Raw genomic sequence first — 24,512 nt, 5'->3', positions numbered from 1 at the left:
TGATGCTAATCACAACATGAAGTAACTCTTGGTTTAGTTTTTCATGGTTTAAAGTGAATGTGTGTGACATTAAATCCTTGTATTTTGTATCTTATATTTGCTCTCTGTAACAATTAATATACTAATATCTTTAAAGTTCCTGGGATGCCTAAGAAAAGTGTTCAAGAAGAAAAATCACCTGTTGTTATTTCTGAAGACACAGAGATGTACAGTGAGTGTAGAAAAATTAGTGGTTCTTTTTGGTTTCATTTGTGTCCTTAAATTCACTACGTTTGTCTTTATAGCTTTGAAAAGTAAATATACTAAACTCTTGTAAAAGCCTAACATGCCAAAAATATATGACTCAAATAATCTTAGTGGCTATTATCCTCAGACAAGCTATATTTCCTCACCAATTTAAAAAAGAAATACTCTACTTATCAGAGTATGTGATTTTAGAAAAGTCAGTTGTCTTGTTAAATTTTCTAACCTATTCTGTATACAAGTGTCTTTTGCTTTGAAGCAATTTATTTTCTCAGATCATGAAGTAACTTAACTCCATAATAATATTTTTAATTGGATTTTATAAAATCAAAATGTTTCACCATTATTATATTTTACTCTTTTTTTTTTTTTTTTTGAGACGGAGTCTCGCTCTGTCGCCCAGGCTGGAGTGCAGTGGCGCAATCTCGGCTCACTGCAAGCTCCGCCTCCCGGGTTCACGCCATTCTCCTGCCTCAGCCTCTCCGAGTAGCTGGGACTACAGGCGCCCGCCACCACGCCCGGCTAATTTTTTTGTATTTTTAGTAGAGACGGGGTTTCACCGTGGTCTCGATCTCCTGACCTCGTGATCCGCCCGCCTCGGCCTCCCAAAGTGCTGGGATTACAAGCGTGAGCCACCGCGCCCGGCCTTTTTTTACTCTTGACAACCGTAATTGGAAACATTTTGGCAAAACTGCTCAAAGGACCCTAGGTTTACAAGGCCACTCGAACCTCAAAAGAATCCTCAAGACTTATTTTTTTTCGCTTTCATACAAAATTAGGTTTAAATAATTTGAATTATGAAATAATCAAAATAGTAAAATATTGTGAATAGAATACTGTTCAACAACCTGAATAGTAAAAATGACAGTAGTCAAAATATTCTTCCTTTTTTTTTTTTTTTTTTTTTTTGAGATGGAATCTCACTCTGCCGTGCCCAGGCTGCAGTGCAGTGGCACGATCTTGGCTCACTGCAACCTCTGACTCCTGGGTTCAAGCTATTCTCCTGCCTCAGCCTCCCAAGTGGCTGGGATTACAGGCGCCTACCACCAGGCCCAGCTAATTTTGTGTATTTTTAGTAGAGACGGGGTTTTACCATGTTGGTCAGGCTGGTCTCAAACTCCTGACCTCAGGTGACCCGCCCGCCTCAGCCTCCCAAAGTGCTGGGATTACAGGCATGAGCCACTACAGCCAGACCTCTTCCATTTCTTTTTAATCTAAAAAATTTCCTGTTGAAACTCAACTTTTTTGTTGTTCATCCTGTTATACTAAGTTGAGATAAAAGAATATAATCACTTCCTCCTTTGAATATCCTTTCTATTCTTGACTTTAGTTATTGTTTTCAGACAGTTTTTCTTTCTAAAAGCTGGAGAAATTTTTGTTGTCTTTATTTGCCTTATTTCCTAAGTATTTAATTTTTTTAATTTTCTGCCTCCAAACCCTAAATGGCTTTTACATTCATATTAAACTGTAAAACCATATCTTAGATGTGATTTGAAAATATAGATAATAAGGCTTCTAGAAAGGGAAAAGACTTACATGAATTTCTAGTAGGTCAAATATAGGAGAATTCTCAATGTGCAATTCAGCATCTTCCCTGTTCTTTATAGACAAATCCATTAAAAATAAGACCAATAGGACAATTTTACCAACAACTTTCTTAAGGCAAAATGAAGAATTATATAGTCCTTGCCTGAACAATTCCTCCATTTTATTATCATGATCATAGAGAAATGCTTAGAGTCTTATATCATGAAACTGGGAATGAGGCTACCCCCAGCCAATGCATTCTAGCCACTAATTTGCCTCTATGTGCTACTATTAATTTTGGTGATGAATGTGGTAGTATATATTATATTTTTCTTAATACAATTCTTTATCCACCTTGAAACATCCTAATTATTTAAATACTAATATCTTTAAAGTTTATGAAGCATCTGAAGAAGCAGTCATAGAAGAGAAAGTACTTGTGACTCAACCTCAAAAGACAACACCCAAACTAGTAAAAGGTATATAACACCAATGATCCAGTCTGAAGAAAGACTATTTTTTGGCTGCTTTTAAAAAGCTCAATATTTTTCTTCACCATTTATAAATATAACTATACTCATATCTTTTAAGTGCCTGAGCCACCCAAGAAAGTTGTTCCAGAAGACAAAATATATGTGACTATTCCTAAAAAGAGAGAAACACCAGCAACTAAAGGTATATTTCAAATACATCAAACCCAGATTAATATCTTTGGCTTTATGACTCAGACATTGCATGCTTTATGTAATTTACTGTTTTTACAACTTTTAAATGTGAACCTACTAATATCTTTAAAGAACCTGATACAACCAGAGGCGTTTTTCCAGAGGTGGAGGTACCTGAGGCTATTCCTGAAATTCCAGAACATCCTCCAACTGAAGGTATAATTCTCTAGTTAGGAAAATCTAAAGAAGAAAATATACTGTCTTCAGTCTACAAAATGTTTAATGTTTAATATACATTCTCACAACCTCTAATGTTAAAATACTGTCTTTAAAGGATCTGATATACCCACAACAAAGAATGACCTATGACTTGCCCCCAAGAAAGTCAAGTCTCACATATATAATATACAAAGATAAAATATTAGAACAAAAATAACATTTCTAACATAAAGATCTCTGAAATGATATTAACATATCTAACTTTATTAGTATGTCATGTCTTTACGCCTTTGCCTTTTCTCTATTAAAAAAAATACTAATATCTTTAAAGAGTTTGAAGTCTTCAAGGAAGTCATTCCAGAGGGAGAAACTCCTATTGTTAAAAGAAGAAAAACACCATCACCAACAGGTACAAGTTGGAAGAAAGTCAGCTTTTTAATCTCATGTTTACAGTTGTACTTAACACATGTAAAAATACTAATATCTTTTAAGCCACAGTGGCTACAATGGAAATCATTTCAGAGATGGATTCCCCCAAGTAGAAGCTCAACCAAATGTATTCATGTACCAGTGAGTCACTCAAGAGACAATAGAGGGAAAAAATACCTTTAACTTATACACATGAAAGATAGTTGAGTCAGTGTATTTTTATGAGGACTCCAGAGAAAATATATATACACATATTATGATCAAAACATGTCTTAAAGAAAAGAAAATATTAATTCAGTGCGAATTAGAACATCTGAGAGCCTCCCAGAATATCCTCCAACCTAGGGAAAAATAATTCCAGTTAAAGCTGGAAATCTCCCCTCCATGTTCATTTGCTCCTCTCATAGCCTATCTTTTATTTTTCAAGCATCATACATTTTTTTTTCATTTTGAATATCTTTAGATAAGTCAAAACATGAAAAAGCTTTAAAACCTCCAGAACAATAATTTCATCATAATACCCATGGTATTCTGTAATTTAAAGAATATCTGAATATTTTGATATTTTTTCTCCATCTGGAATCTTTTGGTTGTTCTCTTCTCTCCTAAACTTGAAAAACACTCACCTTTTTAAGGTGCCTAAGGTGTGAATGCAAACAAAAGCCAACCTAGATTTTTCGAAGTGGCTGTAATTCGTTTTTCTCAACATAATAGCTAGAGGTATAGCATTAATTACAATCAATGTTTCCACTTTCCATGATCTAATTTTCTATGCATCTACCATTCCCATAAATAAAATTACTAATGTTGATAGTGCCTGAGGTGACCAAGAAAACAGCCGCTTATAACCCAATACTCACACTGCTACAAAAGAATCCGATTCTGGGGGCGGGGAGGGGGAGAACGTTCCCATCTGGAATGTTCTGTATGTGCAGTTATGATGGGAACTCTTTACTGCTCTTCATAACTCCAAAGTACAATGTATTCATATCTTTAAAGTGCCTGAATCACCTCGAGAAATTGTCCCTGTAAAGGAAACACCCATGGCTGCTCCCCTTGAAATTGAAATACCTCCTACTAAAGGTATCGTTCATCCTGTCATTCCTTCCTTCATTTATTAGAGTGCTTAGCATGTACAGGGTGCTAGGGAACTGGAGAATAATAAACAAAGACAATTAATATTTTGTTTCTCTCCTCAAGATTTTATGCCTCCTCAGATTCTTTAAAGGAATCATCTTTTTAGCCATAAAAATCACTTTGGTTCAGCTCATTTAATTAATGTCTCCACTGATCCTTTTAAACTCTAACCATAATACTAATATCTTCAAAGCACCAGAAGCTATGAAAGAAGTTGTTCCTGAAATGAAAATATTTGAGGATGTACCTGAAGAGCCAGAAACTCCACGTATGAAAAGTACATTACCTCTGAACAAATGTGAAAGAAGAAATTATCTGTCGTCTGCTCTTAAAACTATGTTTTTTTCTAATACTCTTCATAAATTCTAAATATAAACATGCTAATATCTTTTAAGTGTCTGAGGTTCCACAAGAAGTTTCCTCTAAAAAGAAATTATTTGTGGCTGTTTCTGCCAAAATGGAAAACCCTCCTGCTGAAAGTATTCATTCAACAAAAAATCCTTCATAATGAGAGTGTAGAGTGTCGCGAGAGCTCTGTGAGGTTCTGGAGGAGGGGGAGCACCTCTTCTCAAGGATCCACTAACCCCTTAAAAGACAGCCTATTGATGGAACAAAGGAAGGATGGAGGGAAGAGAAGAAAATGTGGTTATATTTCCTAACTTATTGTGGTTACTGTTTTCCATTAATCATTTTAACTCTTAAATGTGAATTACTAATATTTTTCAAGTGCCCGAAGCTCCTTGAGAAATTATTCCTGCCAAGATAGTTCCTTCCAAAAAAAGAGAACCCCCATCAGTTAAAGGTACCAGTCACCATGCTCTCAGGGTCAAGAACTAGCTCTTGTAGTTTTGAGAATATTTTTGCTATTCCTAGTGATCTGCATAACACTAAACATAAAACTACTAATTTCTTAAAGTGCCTGAAGCTCTCCAAGAAATTGTCCCTGAAAAGAAAACGCTTGTGGTTCCTCTCAGAAAGCCTGAAGTCCTTCCTGATGAAGGTATATCTTGCTGGAAGCTTAGAGGGGTGGGAACATGTCTTTTCGTCTATAAATGTGTTTCCTGATTGTGTTGATTCTTGTAACTTCTAAACGTAAAATTATTAATATCTTCAAAGTGCCAGAGGCTCTCAAAGAAGTTGTCCCGGAAAAGAGAGTGCATCCTCCCCAAAGGGCTGAAGTTGTACCTGTCAAAGGTACATTCTTAACTGTCTTTTTATGGTGGGATAGTGGGTGGGGCGATAGAAAGGACCACCTTTCCAGCCTTGAAAATTATTTTGATGTGTACATGTGAATCATGTCTGTGTTGACTCTTGTGACTCAAGTGTAAATGTATTAATATCTTCAAACTGCCTGAGCTCCCAAAGAAATGGCTACCAAAAAGAGTACCAGAAGTTCCTCCTCTAAAACCTGAAACACCACCTATTATGGGAACTTGTTACCACTGATCTCAGGCTCAGGGGAAAAAAATAGCTCTTTTGTTCTTGAAAATGTCTGTGTATCTATCTAGTCGTCTCTATATTTTCTGAGTGTAAAAATACTAATATCTTTCAAGTGCACGAAGCTCCCAAAGAGATTATCCCTGAAAAGAAAGTGTCGGTGGTGCCTCCTAAAAAGCCTGAAGCCCCACCTGTTAAAGGTATTTGTCACTGACTTTAGGCTTCAGAAGACCTAATTCTTCTGCTCTTGAAAATATTTTGTTCTAGTGGTCTTCATAACACCTAAATGTAATTTCACTAATATCTTTTAAGTGCCAGAAGCTTCCAAAGAAGTTATCCCTGAAGAAAAAGTGCCCTTGGCTCCTCCTAAAGAGCCTGAAGTCCCACCTGTTAAAGGTAGTTGCCACTGACCTTAGGCTTCAGATCTCATTCTTTTGCTCTTGAAGATATTTTTTCTAGTGGTCTTCGTAACTTCTGAATGTCATTTTGCTAATATCTTTTAAGTACCAGAGCCTCCCAAAGAGGTAGTTCCTGAAAAGAAGGTGCCAGTGGCTCCTCCTAAAAAGCCTGAAGTCCCACCTGTTAAAGGTATTTGTCACTGATTTTAGGCTTCAAATGATGTATCTCTTCTGCTCTGGAAAATATTTTTCTAGTGGTCTTCATAATGCCTAAATGTAATTTCACTAATATCTTTCAAGTGCCTGAGGCTCCCAAAGAAGTCGTTCCTGAAAAGAAACTGTCAGTGGCTCCTCCTAAAAAGCCTGAAGTGCCACCCACAAAAGGTAGACACCCTCATGTTGCTGTGTTTGATATTGTGTGTTTGTCTTTACTTTGTCTAATAATGAAAATACTAATATCTTTAAAGTCCCAGAGGTGCCAAAGGCAGCTGTCCCAGAAAAGAGGGTGCCTGAAGCTATTCCTCCCAAACCGGAAAGTCCTCCCCCTGAAGGTAATGCCAAAGCTATACAAACTACAGGAGAAAAATAACTGTTATTTTAACTAGGAAATTATATGTTAAAAATCCTACTATATAAAGATGATATAATTCTAAAGAAAACAAATGTCAATCGCTATCCAAAATATCTTGGTGTGTGCTTATATGCAAAAGGCGTCCATCATTTTCACCTTTTCTAAACACAAATTACAAATATCTTTGAAGTGCCTGAAGTGCTGCCACCGAAGGAAGTGGTCCCAGAAAAGAAAGTACCAGTGCCTCCTCCCAAAAAGCCAGAAGCTCCACCTCCTAAAGGTAGGTATCATTACACACTGTCAATCAGGGGAGCCTGGGGAAAGAGTGTATAGAAGTGTCTGCCAATCTCACAAGTTGTATTTGCTTGGGTAAATGTGGAGTCGATATTCCCCCTTTATAGCTTCTAACTAAAAGATACTAATATCTCCAAAGTTCCTGAAGCTCCTAAAGAAGTTGTACTTGAAAAGAAAGTATCTGTGGCTGTGCCCAAAACACCGGAAGCCCCACGTGCAAAAGGTATTTATTCCCTCTCCTCTGCTAAGAAAAACTTATTGTCTGTACCCCTCACAATCATTGTAACATATACCTTCACCATTCACAAATTATAAAAATACTAATATCTTTCAAGTGCCTGAAGCTGCTCAAGAAGTTGTCCCAGAAAAGAAAATTCCCAAGGCACCAATCAAAAAACCAGAAGCCTCCCCAGTTACAGGTACATGTCAGCTCAACCTTATCCTGCAGAAGAAATCTCTCTTCCATTCCTGAAAACAATTTTAGTCAATTGCTCTTCATTAACCTAAGTATAAAACTACTAATATCTTTCAAGTGCCAGAAGTTCCTCAAGAAGCCACAGAAAAAGAAATTCCCATGGCTCCACCCAAAAAACCGGAAGCTCCAATTGTCCCAGGTACACTTTAGCCCTGACTTCATTCTGCAGAAGAGATATCTCCTCTCCTACTGTAAACAATTTTAGCCCATTTCTCTTCATTAACTTAAGTCTAAAACTACTAATATCTTTCAAGTGCCTGAAGCTCAAGAAGTTGTCCCAGAAAAGAAAGTTCTCAAGGCTCCGCCCAAAAAACCAGAAGCCCCACCTGCCACAGGTATTTTTCACCCATCCTGTTTCTACAGAAGAAATATCTCTTCTGATCTTAGAAATATTTTACTCCATTTATCTCATTAACCTAAGTGAAAAACTACTAATATCTTTCAAGTGCCTGAAGTCCCACAAGAAATTGCGCCAGAAAAGAAAACACTCGTGCTTCCTAAAAAGCCAGAAGTTCCACTTGTTATAGGTACTTGTCATTTGACCTTAAGCTTCAGAAGATCCAATTCCTCTGCTGTATATTTTTCTAGTAGTCTCCATAGCTCTACATGTAACTTTACTAATATCTTTTAAGTGCCAGAGGCTCCCAAAGAAGTTGTCCTTGAAAAGAAAGTGCCCTCGGCTCCTCCTAAAAAGCCTGAAGTCCCACCTGTTAAAGGTATTTGTCACTGATTTTAGGCTTCAGATGATCTATCTCTCGTGCTCTGGAAAATATTTGTCTTTTATATATATATATATTTTTTTAATTATACTTTAAGTTCTAGGGTACATGTGCACAACGTGCAGGTTGTTACATATGCATACATGTGCCATGTTCGTGTGCTGCACCCATTAACTGGTCATTTACATTAGGTATGTCTCCTAATGCTATCTCTCCCCCTTCCCCCCACCCCACAACAGGCCCCGGTGTGTGATGTCCCCCTTCCTGTGTCCAAGTGTTCTCATTGTTCAATTCCCACCTATGAATGAGAACATGCGATGTTTGTTTTTTTGTCCTTGTGATAGTTTGCTGAGAATGATAGTTTCCAGTTTCATCCATGTCCCTGCAAAGGACATGAACTCATCCTTTTTTATGGCTGCATAGTATTCCATGGTGTATATGTGCCACATTTTCTTAATCCAGTCTATCATTGATGGATATTTGGGTTGGTTCCAAGTCTTTGCTATTGTGAATAGTGCCGCAATAAACATACATGTGTATGTGTCTTTATAGCAGCATGATTTATAATCCTTTGGGTATATACCCAGTAATGGGATGGTCATTTGGTCAAATGGTATTCCTAGTTCTAGATCCCTGAGGAATCACCACACTGACTTCCACAATGGTTGAACTAGTTTACAGTCCCACCAACAGTGTAAAAGTGTTCCTATTTCTCCACATCCTGTTGTTTCCTGACTTTTTAATGATTGCCATTCTAACTGGTGTGAGATGGTATCTCATTGTGGTTTTGATTTGCATTTCTCTGATGGCCAGTGATGATGAGCATTTTTTCATGTGTCTTTTGGCTGCATAAATGTCTTCTTTTGAGAAGTGTTTGTTCATATCCTTCGCCCACTTGTTGATGAGGTTGTTTTTTTCTTATACATTTGTTTGAGTTCTTTGTAGATTCTGGATATTAGCCCTTTGTCAGATGAGTAGATTGCAAAAATTTTCTCCCATTCTGTAGGTTGCCTGCTCATTCTGATGGTAGTTTCTTTTGCTGTGCAGAAGCTCTTTAGTTTAATTAGATACCATCTGTCAATTTTGGCTTTTGTTACCATTGCTTTTGGTGTTTTAGACATGAAGTCCTTGCCCATGCCTATGTCCTGAATGGTATTGCCTAGGTTTTCTTCTAGGGTTTTTATGATTTAGGTCTAACATTTAAGTCTTTACTCCATCTTGAATTAATTTCTGTATAAGGTGCAAGGAAGGGATCCAGTTTCAGCTTTCTACATATGGCTAGCCAGTTTTCCCAGCACCATTTGTTAAATAGGGAATCCTTTCCCCACTTCATGTTTTCGTCAGCTTTGTCAAAGATCAGATAGTTGTAGATGTGTGGTATTATTCTGAGGGCTCTGTTCTGTTCCATTGGTCTATATCTCTGTTGTGGTACCAGTACCATGCTGTTTTGGTTACTGTAGCCTTGTAGTATAGTTTGAAGTCAGGTAGCGTGATGGCTCCAGCTTCGTTCTTTATTTTTTTTTTAATTTTATTATTATTATACTCTAAGTTTTAGGGTACATGTTTTTGTTCTTTTGGCTTAGGATTGACATGGCAATGCAGGCTCTTTTTTGGTTCCATATGAACTTTAAAGTAGTTTTTTCCAATTCTGTGAAGAAAGTCATTGATAGCTTGATGGAGATGCATTGAATCTATAAATTACCTTGGGTAGTGTGGCCATTTTCACGATATTAGTTCTTCCTATCCACGAGCATGGAATGTTCTTCCATTTGTTTGTGTCCTCTTTTATTTCATTGAGCACTGGTTTGTAGTTCTCCTTGAAGAGGTCCTTCACATCCCTTGTAAATTGGATTCCTAGGTATTTTATTCTCTTTGAAGCAATTGTGAATGGGAGTTCACTCATGATTTGGCTCTCTGTTTGTCTGTTATTGGTGCATAAGAATACTTGTGATTTTCGCACATTGATTTTGTATCCTGAGACTTTGCTGAAGTTGCTTATCAGCTTGAGGAGATTTTGGGCTGAGACGATGGGGTTTTCTAGATATACAATCATGTCATCTGCAAACAGGGACAATTTGACTTCCTCTTTTCCTAATTGAATACCCTTCATTTCTTTCTCCTGCCTGATTGCCCTGGCCAGAACTTCCAACACTGTGTTGAATAGGAGTGGTGAGAGAGGGCATCCCTGTCTTGTGCCAGTTTTCAAAGGGAATGCTTCCAGTTTTTGCCCATTCAGTATGATATTGGCTGTGGGTTTGTCATAAACAGCTCTTATTATTTTGAGATACGTCCCATCAATACCTAATTTATTGAGAGTTTTTAGCATGAAGGGCTGTTGAATTTTGTCAAAGGTCCTTTCTGCATCTATTGAGATAATCATGTGGTTTTTGTCGTTGGTTCTGTTTCTATGATGGATTACGTTTATTGATTTGCATATGTTGAACCAGCCTTGCATCCCAGGGATGAAGCCCACTTGATCACGGTGGATAAGCTTTTTGATGTGCTGCTGGAAAATATTTTTCTAGTGGTCTTCATAATGCCTAAATGTAATTTCACTAATATCTTTCAAGTGCCTGAGGCTCCCAAAGAAGTTGTTCCTGAAAAGAAAGTGCCAGTGGCTCCTCCTAAAAAGCCTGAAGTGCCACCTACAAAAGGTAGACACCCTCATGTTGCTGTGTTTGAAATTGTTTGTTTGTCTTTAGTTTGTCTAATAATGAAAATACTAATATCTTTAAAGTCCCAGAGGTGCCAAGGGAAGCTGTCCCAGAAAAGAGGGTGCCTGAAGCTATTCCTCCCAAACCGGAAAGTCCTCCCCCTGAAGGTAATGCCAAAGCTATACAAACTACAGGAGAAAAATAACTGTTATTTTAACTAGGAAATTATATGTTAAAAATCCTACTATATAAAGATGATATAATTCTAAAGAAAACAAATGTCAATCGCTGTCCAAAATATCTTGGTGTGTGCTTATATGCAAAAGGCGTCCATCATTTTCACCTTTTCTAAACACAAATTACAAATATCTTTGAAGTGCCTGAAGTGCTGCCACCGAAGGAAGTGGTCCCAGAAAAGAAAGTACCAGTGCCTCCTCCCAAAAAGCCAGAAGCTCCACCTCCTAAAGGTAGGTATCATTACACATTGTCAGTCAGGGGGGTCTGAGGAAAGAGTGTATAGAAGTGTCTGCCGATCTCACAAGTTGTATTTGCTTGGGTAAATGTGGAGTCGATATTCCCCCTTTATAGCTTCTAACTAAAAGATACTAATATCTCCAAAGTTCCTGAAGCTCCTAAAGAAGTTGTACTTGAAAAGAAAGTATCTGTGGCTGTGCCCAAAAAACCAGAAGCCCCACGTGCAAAAGGTATTTATTCCCTCTCCTCTGCTAAGAAAAACTTATTGTCTGTACCCCTCACAATCATTGTAACATATACCTTCGCCATTCATAAATTATAAAAATACTAATATCTTTCAAGTGCCTGAAGCTGCTCAAGAAGTTGTCCCAGAAAAGAAAATTCCCAAGGCACCAATCAAAAAACCAGAAGCCTCCCCAGTTACAGGTACATGTCAGCTCAACCTTATCCTGCAGAAGAAATCTCTCTTCCATTCCTGAAAACAATTTTAGTCCATTGCTCTTCATTAACCTAAGTATAAAACTACTAATATCTTTCAAGTGCCAGAAGTTCCTCAAGAAGCCACAGAAAAAGAAATTCCCATGGCTCCACCCAAAAAACCGGAAGCTCCAATTGTCCCAGGTACACTTTAGCCCTGACTTCATTCTGCAGAAGAGATATCTCCTCTCCTACTGTAAACAATTTTAGCCCATTTCTCTTCATTAACTTAAGTCTAAAACTACTAATATCTTTCAAGTGCCTGAAGCTCAAGAAGTTGTCCCAGAAAAGAAAGTTCTCAAGGCTCCGCCCAAAAAACCAGAAGCCCCACCTGCCACAGGTATTTTTCACCCGTCCTGTTTCTACAGAAGAAATATCTCTTCTGATCTTAGAAATATTTTACTCTATTTATCTCATTAACCTAAGTGAAAAACTACTAATATCTTTCAAGTGCCTGAAGTCCCACAAGAAATTGCACCAGAAAAGAAAACACTGGTGCTTCCTAAAAAGCCAGAAGTTCCACCTGTTACAGGTACTTGTCATTTGACCTTAAGCTTCAGAAGATCCAATTCCTCTGCTGTATATTTTTCTAGTAGTCTCCATAGCTCTACATGTAACTTTACTAATATCTTTTAAGTGCCAGAGGCTCCCAAAGAAGTTGTCCTTGAAAAGAAAGTGCCCTCGGCTCCTCCTAAAAAGCCTGAAGTCCCACCTGTTAAAGGTATTTGTCACTGACCTTAGGCTTCAGATGATCTAATTCTTTTGCAGTTGAAGATATTTTGTTCCAGTGGTCTTCATAACCCCTAAATGTAATTTTACCTAATATCTTTTAAGTGCCAGAGGCTCCCAAAGAAGTTGTTCCTGAAAAGAAAGTGCCAGTGACTCCTAAAAAACCTGAAGTCCCACCTGTTAAAGGTATTTGTCACTGGCTTTAGGCTTCAGAAGATTGAACTCTTCTGTTCTGGAAAATATTTTTTCTATTGGTCTTCAAACTCCTAAATGTAATTTCACTAATATCTTTTAAGTGCCAGAGGCTCCCAAAGAGGTTGTTCCTGAAAAGAAAGTGCCCTTGGCTCCTCCTAAAGAGCCTGAAGTCCCACCTGTTAAAGGTATTTGTCATTGACTTTAAGCTTCAGAAGATCTATCTCTTCTACTCTTGAAAATATTTTTCCTAATGGTCTTCATAACTTCTAAATATAATTTCACTAATATCTTTTAAGTGCCAGAGGCTCCAAAAGAAGTTGTTCCTGAAAAGAAAGTGCCAGCGGCTCCTCCTAAAAAGCCTGAAGTCCCACCTGTTAAAGGTATTTGTCACTGGCTTTAGGCTTCAAATGATGTTTCTCTTCTGCTCCGGAAAATATTTTTCTAGTGGTCTTCATAATGCCTAAATGTAATTTCACTAATATCTTTTAAGTGCCTGAGGCTCCAAAAGAAGTTGTTCCTGAAAAGAAAGTGCCAGTGGCTCCTCCTAAAAAGCCTGAAGTGCCACCCACAAAAGGTAGACACCCTCATGTTGCTGTGTTTGATATTGTGTGTTTGTCTTTACTTTGTCTAATAATGAAAATACTAATATCTTTAAAGTCCCAGAGGTGCCAAAGGCAGCTGTCCCAGAAAAGAAGGTGCCTGAAGCTATTCCTCCCAAACCGGAAAGTCCTCCCCCTGAAGGTAATAATGAAACTATTCAAATTAGTGTTTTTTAAAAAATCTCTCCTTAGTGTTGTAAAAACATTTTTTTTGCAAACTATTTCAGTTTTAGTCAATTCTGGCATTAAAATGAGCTCATGTCTTTAAAGTGTTCGAGGAGCCTGGGGAAGTTGCCCTAGAAGAGCCTCCTGCTGAAGTTGTGGAAGAGCCAGAGCCAGCTGCGCCTCCACAAGGTACATGGCAATAAAGCTGCTAGGACACCTCGGCCACTCTTTCCCCTTCCTGCCCTGATACTTCTGGGTGCTCTGAGCTTTTGTCTTGTTTTTCAATCTTCATTCTTTCTAAAACATACCTTCTAATTCTTTAGTGACCGTGCCACCTAAGAAACCTGTCCCAGAAAAGAAAGCACCTGCTGTCATTGCGAAAAAACCCGAACCACCACCAGTGAAAGGTATTCCTCACTGCCACTAACTCCCTATCAAAAAACTGTCTTTAAAGTGTCATATTCTACTGTTCTGCTTCATGATTTTCACATTTCATTGAAACCATGAGCTTAAACAACTACTAATATCTTTTATAGTGCCCGAGGTGCCCAAGGAGGTTGTTCCTGAAAAGAAGGTACCTCCAGTGGTTCCCAAAAAGCCAGAAGCCCCACCTGCTAAAGGTATATGCAGCTGTCCACTGTTTGATGGGGGCGGATGGAGCCCCCAGCTTCTAAAAGGGTTTTGTTCTGTGTAAATGTGACGAATGTTTAGTGGTGATTGTTTCTAATGTTAAAATACTAATATCTTTGAAGTGCCTGAAGTTCCAAAAGAAGTTGTTCCAGAAAAGAAAGTAGCTGTTCCCAAAAAGCCAGAAGTCCCACCAGCAAAAGGTACATGTCACTAATGAGATTCTGCAGAAAAGCACTCATTCTTGTCTAAAAAGTCACCTATTATCAAACCCTTTGTTTGCCAGTCCTCTTAAATTCACAACTACAAAACTGTCATTCTGGATTTTTCCGGTGTAAATGCTTTTTAATAATTTTTTCATTGACTTTAAAAAGTGATATATTTACTTATTACAAGCATTGGAAAAGTTTACTAACTTGGTTCTTTTATTCTTAATAGGCCATATTTTCCTCCCCACTATATGAGGGTCCAAAGACAGATCACTGACCTTATTGTGAAATTTGTTCTTGGATCTGTCCCTGGGTTATTTGAGCAAAATGTGAAGTAGATGTGGTATAAATTTAATATACTTCTCAACTACTCATAAGAAAAACTAATTAATATCTTTAAAGTGCCAGAAGTGCCAAAGAAACCTGTCTTGGAAGAGAAACCAGCTGTTCCTGTTCCAGAAAGAGCAGAGTCTCCTCCCCCAGAAGGTACACGTGAGACCGATCATTAATGACCTTGCCACTTGCGACTATTTCTAATTTAAACTTTGTTCTTCTTCCTTCCTCATTATTTCTTGGTCATTTTCTAACCTTTAATTATTTGTCTTAATTCATCATTCTAAATTAGCTCCAATCTCAAATCTATTTTGGGTTATTGGTCCACAGTAACTGCATAAGTCATAGTAAGCTGTATTAAACAAAGCTTCTCCAATGTACATAGAAAGTAAGACAGGAGAACTAATGATTATAAATGACATTAAATACTAAAAGGGCTTTGCCAGCATTTGAATCAATAGACAAAGAAGTCAGTGCAAATGGACAGATTTTATCTTAACAAAAATAAGAGAAGGTATCAATTGAAACAAAGGAAGAAATCAAGATTACTATTTATCATGTTTAGTGTTTGTCCATCTTAGAATATTGTTCCATACATTGAAATAAAATTAACTAATATCTTTAAAGCATATGAAGAACCTGAGGTAATTGCTCCTGAAGAGGAAATAGCTCCTGAAGAGAAAGAGCCAGTTCCTGCTGCAGAAGAGGAGGAACCAGAGGTCCCACCTCCAGCAGGTACAAAGCAGAATCCACTGCATGGGAAAATACAGTCATTTCATTTTTGTGTCTATATATCTTCTTTAAGGCAAAATATCAGTCTTGTATCTTGTTGCCTGAAATCTGACTACATTAAGAACGAAAGTTATTTCTACACATAAAACTTTGGACCCACAGAATTTGGTCCCACATATACCAAGAAATATATGTGGTTTTTAATTCATTTATTAGCATTAAATTTTTCATTGTAATCACCTGATTCTAAAAGAAATTCCTATTATTCAAGTGCCTGAAGAGCCCAAGAAGATCATCCCAGAGAAGAAAGTTCCTGTCATCAAAAAACCAGAAGCACTGCCTCCTAAAGGTACTCATGTTAAAATGAATACTTCATTTTTGTGGTGTCTACAATTTTACACTCTTTTCTTATTGTGTGTTGTGTTGTATTATATGTTTGTTAACTCTTACCTATATGTTACGGCATTGAATAAACTTGTATGTATATCTTACATCTTGCAACTTTGTATTATTAAATGCTACTAATATCTTTAAAGAACCTGAGATGCCAAAGAAAGTTGTTCCAGTGAAGAAGGTCCCAACTGTTAAGAAGCCAGAAACACCAGCAGCTAAAGGTATTCACATCATCATTGGCATCATAAAAAAGAAAGTATTCTGATATCTTAAAGTGGAATCCAATAAGTTGTCCTTATTGTTGTTGCATAACTAAAGACAAAAATTTCCTTATTTTGCTTTCATTAATTTTAATGCTGCTCCAATCAAAACAGGTTTTTTATTCTTAATATTTTAAAATGTTTTTAAATACTCTTTTTAAAACAAAACTAATATCTTCAAAGCGCCTGAGGTGCCCAAGAAACTTGTTCCAGTAAAGAAAGAACCTGTGCCTGTTACCAAAAAACCAGAAGTTCTTCCAGAAAAAGGTACCTACCATGAAGAGAAAATAGATTTCTCTAACCGCTATTTAAGCATGTTAATAATAGGTCTTAGAGAAAAACATACTGAGTGTGAATTTATGTTAAAATCATATTGCACAGAAAAAAGGGAAATAATGAAGGGAAAAAAAATGAAACAGACAAGCAGGAGTGAAAAAATGAATGGGAGTCAGTTGTGCTGTGATATATCACATGGTTACAACTAGTAGAAAAGAACCTTCTGTCATTCAATGTGTAAAACAGCTCAATTCTACATATTTTGTTGAATGTTGACCATTAACAAGACATCATATTAGAAAAATTAAGGCCTGATCCTGTCTTCAAATAAGTTAAATCTGGTGAGAGGATAGAAAGATAACAGGACTCTAATACAGACAGAAAGTGATTACACATAGCAAGTGAATACAAAAGGGCTGCAGAAACACAGCACAAGAAAAGATTATGTTCAGGCAGAGGCATCATGGGAAGCTGTGTTAAACTGAATTTAAATTTTGATGGACTTTTACATGTAGAAATTGAGGAAATGAGGCCGGATGTGGTGGCTCATACCTGTAATCCCAACACTTGGGGATGAGGTGGGTGGATCACTTGAGGTCAGGAGTTCAAGACCAGCCTGGCCAACACAGTGAAACCCCATCTCTACTAAAAATACAAAAATTAGCTGGGGGTGGTGATATGTGCCTGTAATCCCAGCTACTTGGGAGGCTGAGGCAGGAGAATTGCTTGAACCCAGGAGGCAGAGGTTGCAGTGAGCTGAGATCATGCCGCTGCACTCCAGCTTGGGCAACAGAGTGAGCCTCTGTCTCAAAAAAATTAAAAACAAAAGAAATTGAGGACATGATAGCCCATGGAAAGGGAAGAGCATATTGAAAGGCACAGAGATAGAAGGGTCTAGAATGTTCAAGGATTGTCAAGTAAACTTATGTCAAGTAAACTCAATTTGAGTATGGATTGGCTGTGGAATGTCTTGAAAGATAATACCAGATATAAAGATGGGGTCATATTTTGGAGTACTTCAAATGCCAGTAAAAGGCTTGTACTTTTTTCTATAGGCAATAGGAAGCTTCAAAGATTTTGAAGCAGGCTTACATATTAATAGGATTTGGGCTTTAGAAAGATAACTGGCAGCAATTTCAGCTACTAAATAGTAAAGACCCATTGCAATTATTTAAGATCTTTAAGAGTTGGACAAGATCCGTGGTGGCAGAAATTGAAAGGGGGACTGGGTTTGAGAGAGATGGAGACTGAATGGCCTCTGACCATTATCAAAACCATTAGGGAAATTGAGGAGCCCAAGATCATTGTAAGGTTTAAAGCTAGATGGCCAAAAGAATGGTTCATTGGGTCTCTGAACTAATGTTAGAGGAAGATGGTAGATGTACTTTTCACCTTTAAAGCATAAAAGTTGGGAGTGTGCATCAGGAGCTTAAGAAAAAGATCAGGCCTAGAGATGTAGATCTTAAAGTCATTCACATGGAAATAAGAATTGAGTGTGCAGGAACAATTACTCACTCAGAAAATGTAGAGCAAATTTTTTTAAGTGTCAAAGTTAGACCACCTTCATTTAAGCATACACAGAGGACTAGAAGCAAATGAAGAAGGCTGAGAAGATTCATATATAAAATTAGAATGTCCGAAATGGTGCCATGTCTCAGAAGCCATTTTCCCCTTGAAATCTAAGATGAAGCTCTTGCCCCTGCATTCTTTGCCTGCTCTTTAGACAATCCTGCATGTCTTCTAAATTCTTAATAGTAAACGAAATCGTATCTTTAAAGTGCCCAAAGTGCCTGAGAAAATCATCCCAGAAAAGGAAGTGTCTGTGCCTATCCCTGCAGAGCCAGAAGCTCCACCTGCTGAAGGTACACGGCTTCTCCATAAATCTTGGAAAGATGACAATTGTCTTCATCCTCTTGCTTTGATTGTAGATGAATCTTATGTATTTGTCTCACGTATTGAAGTTATTGATATTTGGGGGTCATCTGAATAACCTGTTATAGAGTGTTACTTAATGTAACTAGGTTGATATGTTAGAATAGTAGTTGCAGTATTCTGTTCTAAATATAGTCTAAAATAAAATACTATGTTTTTTAAAGTTGAAGAGACTCCTGAGGAAATAATATATGAAGAAAAAGCATCTATAACCATTGGTAGAAAAGAGACTCCCCCTGTTGAAGGTATATATATATATATATAAATTTTTTTTAATGTCCTGAAGATTCCTGTTAGAATTACAAAGCATTTACAGGACAATATTCCTTCTTGAAATTATATACAAAAGCAGTCTAGCATGTTTGACTGCTTTATTTTTGAAGTAGTTACACTTCTTTCAAGTTAGAATCTTTAATTTAGTTACTGTTGTTGGTAATTATAAATTCCAACAACAACTACTGAAGCAAAATGGAATAATTGCCTTGGATCCTCAAATGATAACACAGTATCAAATTTTAAAAGTCACCTCATTTGCCATCAATATACATTAAATAATCTAATTAATAGGCAGGTCAAGTAAAAGAACTTTTTCTTATACGTGAATTTTTCAATACGTGTATTTGTATGAATTATATATTTTTATTTTGTGACTGTAATCTTTACATCAATGTGAAATTTGAGTCTTTTTGAAGAACTTTACAACCTCATATCCTTTGTCAACATTCTTTAAAGAACGTGAAATTGAAAAGTACATTAAACCTGAAGAGCCTGAACCTGAACCACAGCCTGAAGAAATACCAGTAAAAGGTATTCAATCCAGTGGACTTAAATCTTCTTTATCATATTCTTTCTCTTGAAATGTATACGGTTTATGTTGTTGTACATATGTAGTACGTCTGTTCCCATTTGTATGTAAAGTATTCTTTGTTTTAAATGTGAGCCTCATTCTTAGGTTTCCATGTAACTTGTAGTTTCTCTCATGTCAATTGTGGCTTGTCTGGATGCTTTGTTTGTTGTTATTGGTGCCTTTGCTGTATTTCTTATCATCTGTGTAAAGGGTTGATATTTTTATGTTTTATGTTCTGTGTTTTATGTTGGATACTGGTATTACATACCTTAAAAAGTAAACTTTGTACTTCATATATATATATATATATATATATATAAAATTTCTATTAAATATACTACATATCCACATGCTAACATATACATATACTAACACCTCTGAAATACTCTTTCAAGAACCTGAACCTGAAAAGAAGGTTATTGAGAAACCAAAACTCAAACCAAGACCCCCACCTCCTCCACCTGCTCCACCTAAGGAAGATGTGAAGGAGAAAATATTCCAACTTAAAGGTAAAAAATGCCACTTCCAAAGTTTTATTAGCCTACTTCAAACTTGTATCCAGCCATCTGAAATGATGCTTGCAAGAAATGTATGACTTTTAGAAGTGTGTACTTTCAGACGTGATTGTACTGTGAGATTGCATAGAGCTGTGTCTTCTGCTGCCCCATGGTTCCTGGGTTGCTTGTCATGCCATGCCTGCTGCTGCAAAAGTCAGAAAGTACATTGATAGCGTCATCCGGGATATCTGAATGTAGGCGCTGTCCAATTAACTTTCTTTTGTGGAGTGGGGAGAAAGAGTTTTCTGATTTCAAAGCCTGATTGCTATACATATCATTCAGATCTTATGCTTAAGGAATGTATAAGAAATCTTTGCAAGATATTTTTAATATTGCAGCAACATATTTACATAAAAGCCAAAACTTTGTTCTTAAATAACTGCATGTGCTTTTAAATATATTACAAGTAATATAGTTATGATTTCCAATAGCTGATATGTGCCTATATATCATGAAAGGAAAGCATATGAATGACTTGTTACTGTTCCCCCATCTTTTTTGTTTCTTGCAACTTAAACAAGTGTTCTGTGTGGTTCTCAGGGGAGCTGGAAAGAGTGGTTATGAAGACATTTGGTATCCAGCATCTCTTCCTATTATTAAACTTCCCTTCCCCCTTCTTATATTTTGATTTTTCTATGAATTGACACAATGTTACTTAATTTTAAAAATATCAGTTTCTTTAAAAGCTGAAATAAACTGGCAGAAACATATTATTCTTATTTTAATAAAAAGTTGTCTTGCAACATCATGTAATTCCTCAATCTAAAATTATCTAGGTGTAATCTTAGATATGCATTTTCCCCATACAGACCTATGTATCTTCAAACCACAGTCTTCCAGCATAAGACATTGCTGCTGGTGATTCCTGCCCTCTACAACCCTCATAGCCATTAGGGGGACCTTCTGGCACCTCTTGAAAGGCCACCCATCTGTTAATTGACACTCCATGAAGACACACACATAAATACATTTTCCTTAACGTAAAATGTATGCTTAAAGGAAAATTTCTTCCTCCTGCCAATAACAAAAATTGTCTTCTTTCTCTGCTGGTCTTGAATTAACTACTGAACTTTGGAGTAAAACTGCAGTCTGTTTTCATGGTTCGAATGCTGCTTGTATATTCTTTGAAGGCTGTTCTTGGCTGTTATTAATGCTTTCTGGTTAAAAGCAAAGCTTGGTTTTGATTCTTGGAGTAGAAAGTTAATCACTTGCTTCAGATTAAATATACAAATAACAAAAGTAAAATCATATTCTTTAAAGCTATTCCAAAGAAGAAAGTTCCTGAAAAACCTGCAGTTCCAGAAAAAGTGGAGCTTACACCTCTGAAAGGTATTTCACAGGCTGAAAAATACATACTTATGTAGTAGCCCTTTTCCTGACTCCTCGCTCTTTCTGCCTCCATCGAATGTTCTGTCTCTCTTTTTCAATGATCAGAGAGTAGTCCCATTCATTTCTTATATTTCTGTGGCTTTTATGGTCCTGGCTCATGAGTGTGGCTTCTTTTGTCTCCCATCCATTTCATACATGTATAGACATGGTCTATCTTTGTCTCATATGCATATGTCTTCTTGCATTTTCCTAAACTTAAAAATAACAAATTTTACTAGTTAGCCAAAATTGATATCAAGAGACGTATGAGATTGAAATGCTGAGTGCTAGTAGTAAACTGTTTTGACATTTCACCCGACATAAGAATTTTAGCCAATGTAATAAGCACTAAAAATAAGTCCTATCTTCCTTTTATATTATTAAGGTTATTTGTAGGGATTTCCTTAGGACTTTCATGTCACTCTCTTCTCACTGGCTCTAAGGCATTCTCTGAGGTGTACAGAACTCACATTTCAGAAAAATTTCCTTATTACTGTAGGTAATTTTTCAAAATGTATTTTTCTGTAAACAATATTTTCCCTAGTAAGGTCTCATCTAAAATTAGACCCTAAAGAAAACTAAATGAATTATAAGAGTCTAGAAAACATCTATCAAAAATAAACATAATTTTTCTAGTGGGTAGTAGTGCTCTGTTCAAGTAATCAACACATTCAGACCTAGAAGTTAAGACTGTTTCTGGTCACTCTGAAATTTTGGGGAAAAAAGTCACCCATGTAAATATACATTTCCTGATTTCATAAACAGGAGATTACAAAATAATGTTATCATGGATATTGATCATAAACATTAAAATAGCACATAATCACATATAATGACTTTAAAAATAATAGCTACAGTGTTGGGTTCTCAAACATCAATAAGATTTTTAAAATAAAATAATAATATGAAAAATGCACAGATATATTTTCACTATGTCCATTATATCAGTAAAGAAAATCTATATTATGCCTCCTTACTTTACATTAATTAGATGCATGTGCTTCCTTCTGGGTTTGAGCAATAAAAATAGTTATTGAGAAGATTGGTACCTCTAAAATAGTATTGAAGGCCAACACAATTTATCCTGGATAAAATATGTAATGTTTAACTTTAAAATTTTTACTTAAAATATTTGACACTAGAAAAAAATGATTATTCAAAACAAAATACATATTTGCCTATTGTAGGTTTAAATTTTTGAAATAAGAGTTAAGCAGTTATCTTTATCACATAAAAAACCATTTAATGAATTGCAAATATCTTGTTTAAAGCCCTAAATAGGAAGTTTTGTAGAAATATCTAAAAATTCAGATTTCTGATAGTGAGCAAATAGTTACATGATACAAATAAATACTGTTTTAAATCAGATTTTAATTGACATTAGTAGAGAGGAGAATGGTTTAATAATCACCACGTGTTCCTTTCTTTCACCATTCAAATCTACGAGGGCCATGATAGCAAAAGAGGCTGCTCTATAAAATAACATCATCCACCATGCTCAGTATTCGCTGTAGACGCAAGAGGAAATTTTGAATTCCTTGCATTCCTTAATTTGAATGAATTTAAGAACATTTTCTTATTCATGAAAAATGAGCTCCCAACACCAGCTTTGAAATTTTATAATTCTATAATTTTAAATATTTTATCCAGCATTATTTCAAAAAGGAAATCTTAAGAAAGGATACTCTTTTTCTGTTCAGAAAGTGAGATATGGCCCTTCCCCAGCATCAAAGTCACAAACCGGAACCCTTGGCCACCTTCTTCCCTCAGTGGAGAAGACTGAATGATGGCATTAACACTTGCCAGTATCATTTTCATACATTTAGTGGTTGGGTAGATAACATCGTAGAGTTGGACAATCTACAATTGCAGTTTGGGACAAAGATACTGTCAAGAACCCTGTAATTTGATGAAAGATTCATAAAGTCAATATAGAGCAACATCCTCTACATCCATTTAAAATGAATACATTTGCCTGCAGTTAATGGAGCTGAATTTCATCACAAGGCTGTATAGATATTTGCAGAGGAGATAACTTGAAATGTATCATTTAAACTTAAATTCTGTGGTATTTATATGCAGCAAAAATTGTTACTTAATGCACTACAGTTAACTAGTTTTAGGAGAGACATTTTTCTTGTTGAAATTCTGTTTTTATATAAATTCACTTCAAAATTTGAAATCATATTCTTTTAAGTGCCTGGAGGTGAAAAGAAAGTTCGCAAATTACTTCCTGAACGTAAACCTGAACCAAAGGAAGAAGTTGTTCTGAAAAGCGGTATAGTATTTTTCAACCATTCTGTCAGCGTTAAGTATATTTTAAAAATGAACTTGAAAGCTTACAAAATGTTTCTGTCCTTTGGTTTTCTTTGAATTGGTTTGCTATTTATCAAAATTTGTTTGTAGTTTCATTGAAAATTAAGAAAAATGTCATTTCCAAATCTTTTTTTAAAAAAAAAGACAGAAATTTTGTGAGCATTCACACTATTTTGAAATTTAAAATGTTAATGGACATAACTAAGTTGATAATATTCTAAACTAACAACGACTATGACTGCCATTTTCATAACCAAATTATGTAGTAAAGTACACTAAACCTATTAAATACCTTACATTAAACTACTTTAGCTTAAATTCAATATTCAGTTTTAAAGTGTGACACAGGATCACCACAACTAATAAATAACATTTTTAAAAAACTGAACATTTCTTTCTGACTAATAAAATATTAAAGAATGAGAAACAAGATAGTCAAATGAAGAATTAAGTTCTAACATTGTCTTCACATAGAATTACTGATTTTTAGGCTACATTTCTTCAGATATCTCTGCTTAAGTAAACTTTCTACTTATTTACATACTCATTAAATCATTAACATTTAATTATTATTATAATTAGTTGCTATTCAAATTATTCATTTTGTGTTGGAGCTGTTTCTCCCACAGACTTGTCTCAGAATAGACCCTCTATCCAGATAGAAACAAAGTAACTTTGAGTGCTATTATAATTAACAACTTTTGATTTAAAAAAAAAAAAAAAACACTTTTAGTGTAAATGCTTACTTTCCAGAGTGCTAGGTAGCATGCTTTTTTTCATTTTCCTTGCTTTGCACATTATTTGCATTTGTCAAGCTTATTCAACATCTTCATTAGTTTGTCTTGGTTTACATATAAACCTTTTTGTCTTTAAAGTTCTAAGAAAAAGACCTGAAGAAGAAGAACCTAAAGTAGAACCTAAAAAACTAGAAAAAGTTAAAAAACCTGCAGGTAGGAATCTCAGTGACAATTTGTAAGATTCTCTTTTAACAAAATGGACATTTAACAAAAGGTTTATCTTGTAAACATAAATGAAGTTAGATGTAAACATAGCTTCATATTTCATCTGTGATGTAGTCTCTGTTTTCCATTGTCTGCTTTCTGTTTAAATATTTTTATAGTAATTCTCAAATCCATTCACGTATTTCCCTGCACTTCATTCTTATCATTACTTTGCAACTTAAGTTCTTCCAGTAGAAATGACTGAAATAATCAAGTGGCTATTCATGGGAGGGTGTCAGCAAAGGTTTCATAAT

General features: G+C 35.9%; 1 protein-coding gene across 1 annotated transcript in view; it reads left to right on the top strand.

Moving 5' to 3' along the window:
- The window catches only part of TTN (titin), a 302,859-nt gene that overhangs the window by 162,275 nt on the left and 116,072 nt on the right, over positions 1–24,512 (top strand). Inside the window, exons 154-170 of the mRNA XM_055289874.1 lie at positions 6,817–6,906; positions 10,685–10,768; positions 10,852–10,935; positions 12,940–13,023; positions 13,134–13,217; positions 13,301–13,384; positions 13,513–13,596; positions 13,731–13,814; positions 13,944–14,027; positions 14,160–14,237; positions 14,646–14,729; positions 15,204–15,311; positions 15,580–15,657; positions 19,412–19,525; positions 20,834–20,902; positions 23,139–23,219; positions 24,133–24,207. Of these exons, the coding sequence (XP_055145849.1) occupies positions 6,817–6,906; positions 10,685–10,768; positions 10,852–10,935; positions 12,940–13,023; positions 13,134–13,217; positions 13,301–13,384; positions 13,513–13,596; positions 13,731–13,814; positions 13,944–14,027; positions 14,160–14,237; positions 14,646–14,729; positions 15,204–15,311; positions 15,580–15,657; positions 19,412–19,525; positions 20,834–20,902; positions 23,139–23,219; positions 24,133–24,207 (1,449 nt within the window). The remainder of the gene's footprint in view (positions 1–6,816; positions 6,907–10,684; positions 10,769–10,851; positions 10,936–12,939; positions 13,024–13,133; positions 13,218–13,300; positions 13,385–13,512; positions 13,597–13,730; positions 13,815–13,943; positions 14,028–14,159; positions 14,238–14,645; positions 14,730–15,203; positions 15,312–15,579; positions 15,658–19,411; positions 19,526–20,833; positions 20,903–23,138; positions 23,220–24,132; positions 24,208–24,512) is intronic.

This window comes from Symphalangus syndactylus, chromosome 8, assembly GCF_028878055.3.
Source record: "Symphalangus syndactylus isolate Jambi chromosome 8, NHGRI_mSymSyn1-v2.1_pri, whole genome shotgun sequence".
Classification (NCBI taxonomy): Eukaryota; Metazoa; Chordata; class Mammalia; order Primates; family Hylobatidae; genus Symphalangus; species Symphalangus syndactylus.
Note: the sequence above shows the minus strand (reverse complement) of the source record. Positions and strands in the feature narration are given on the sequence as shown.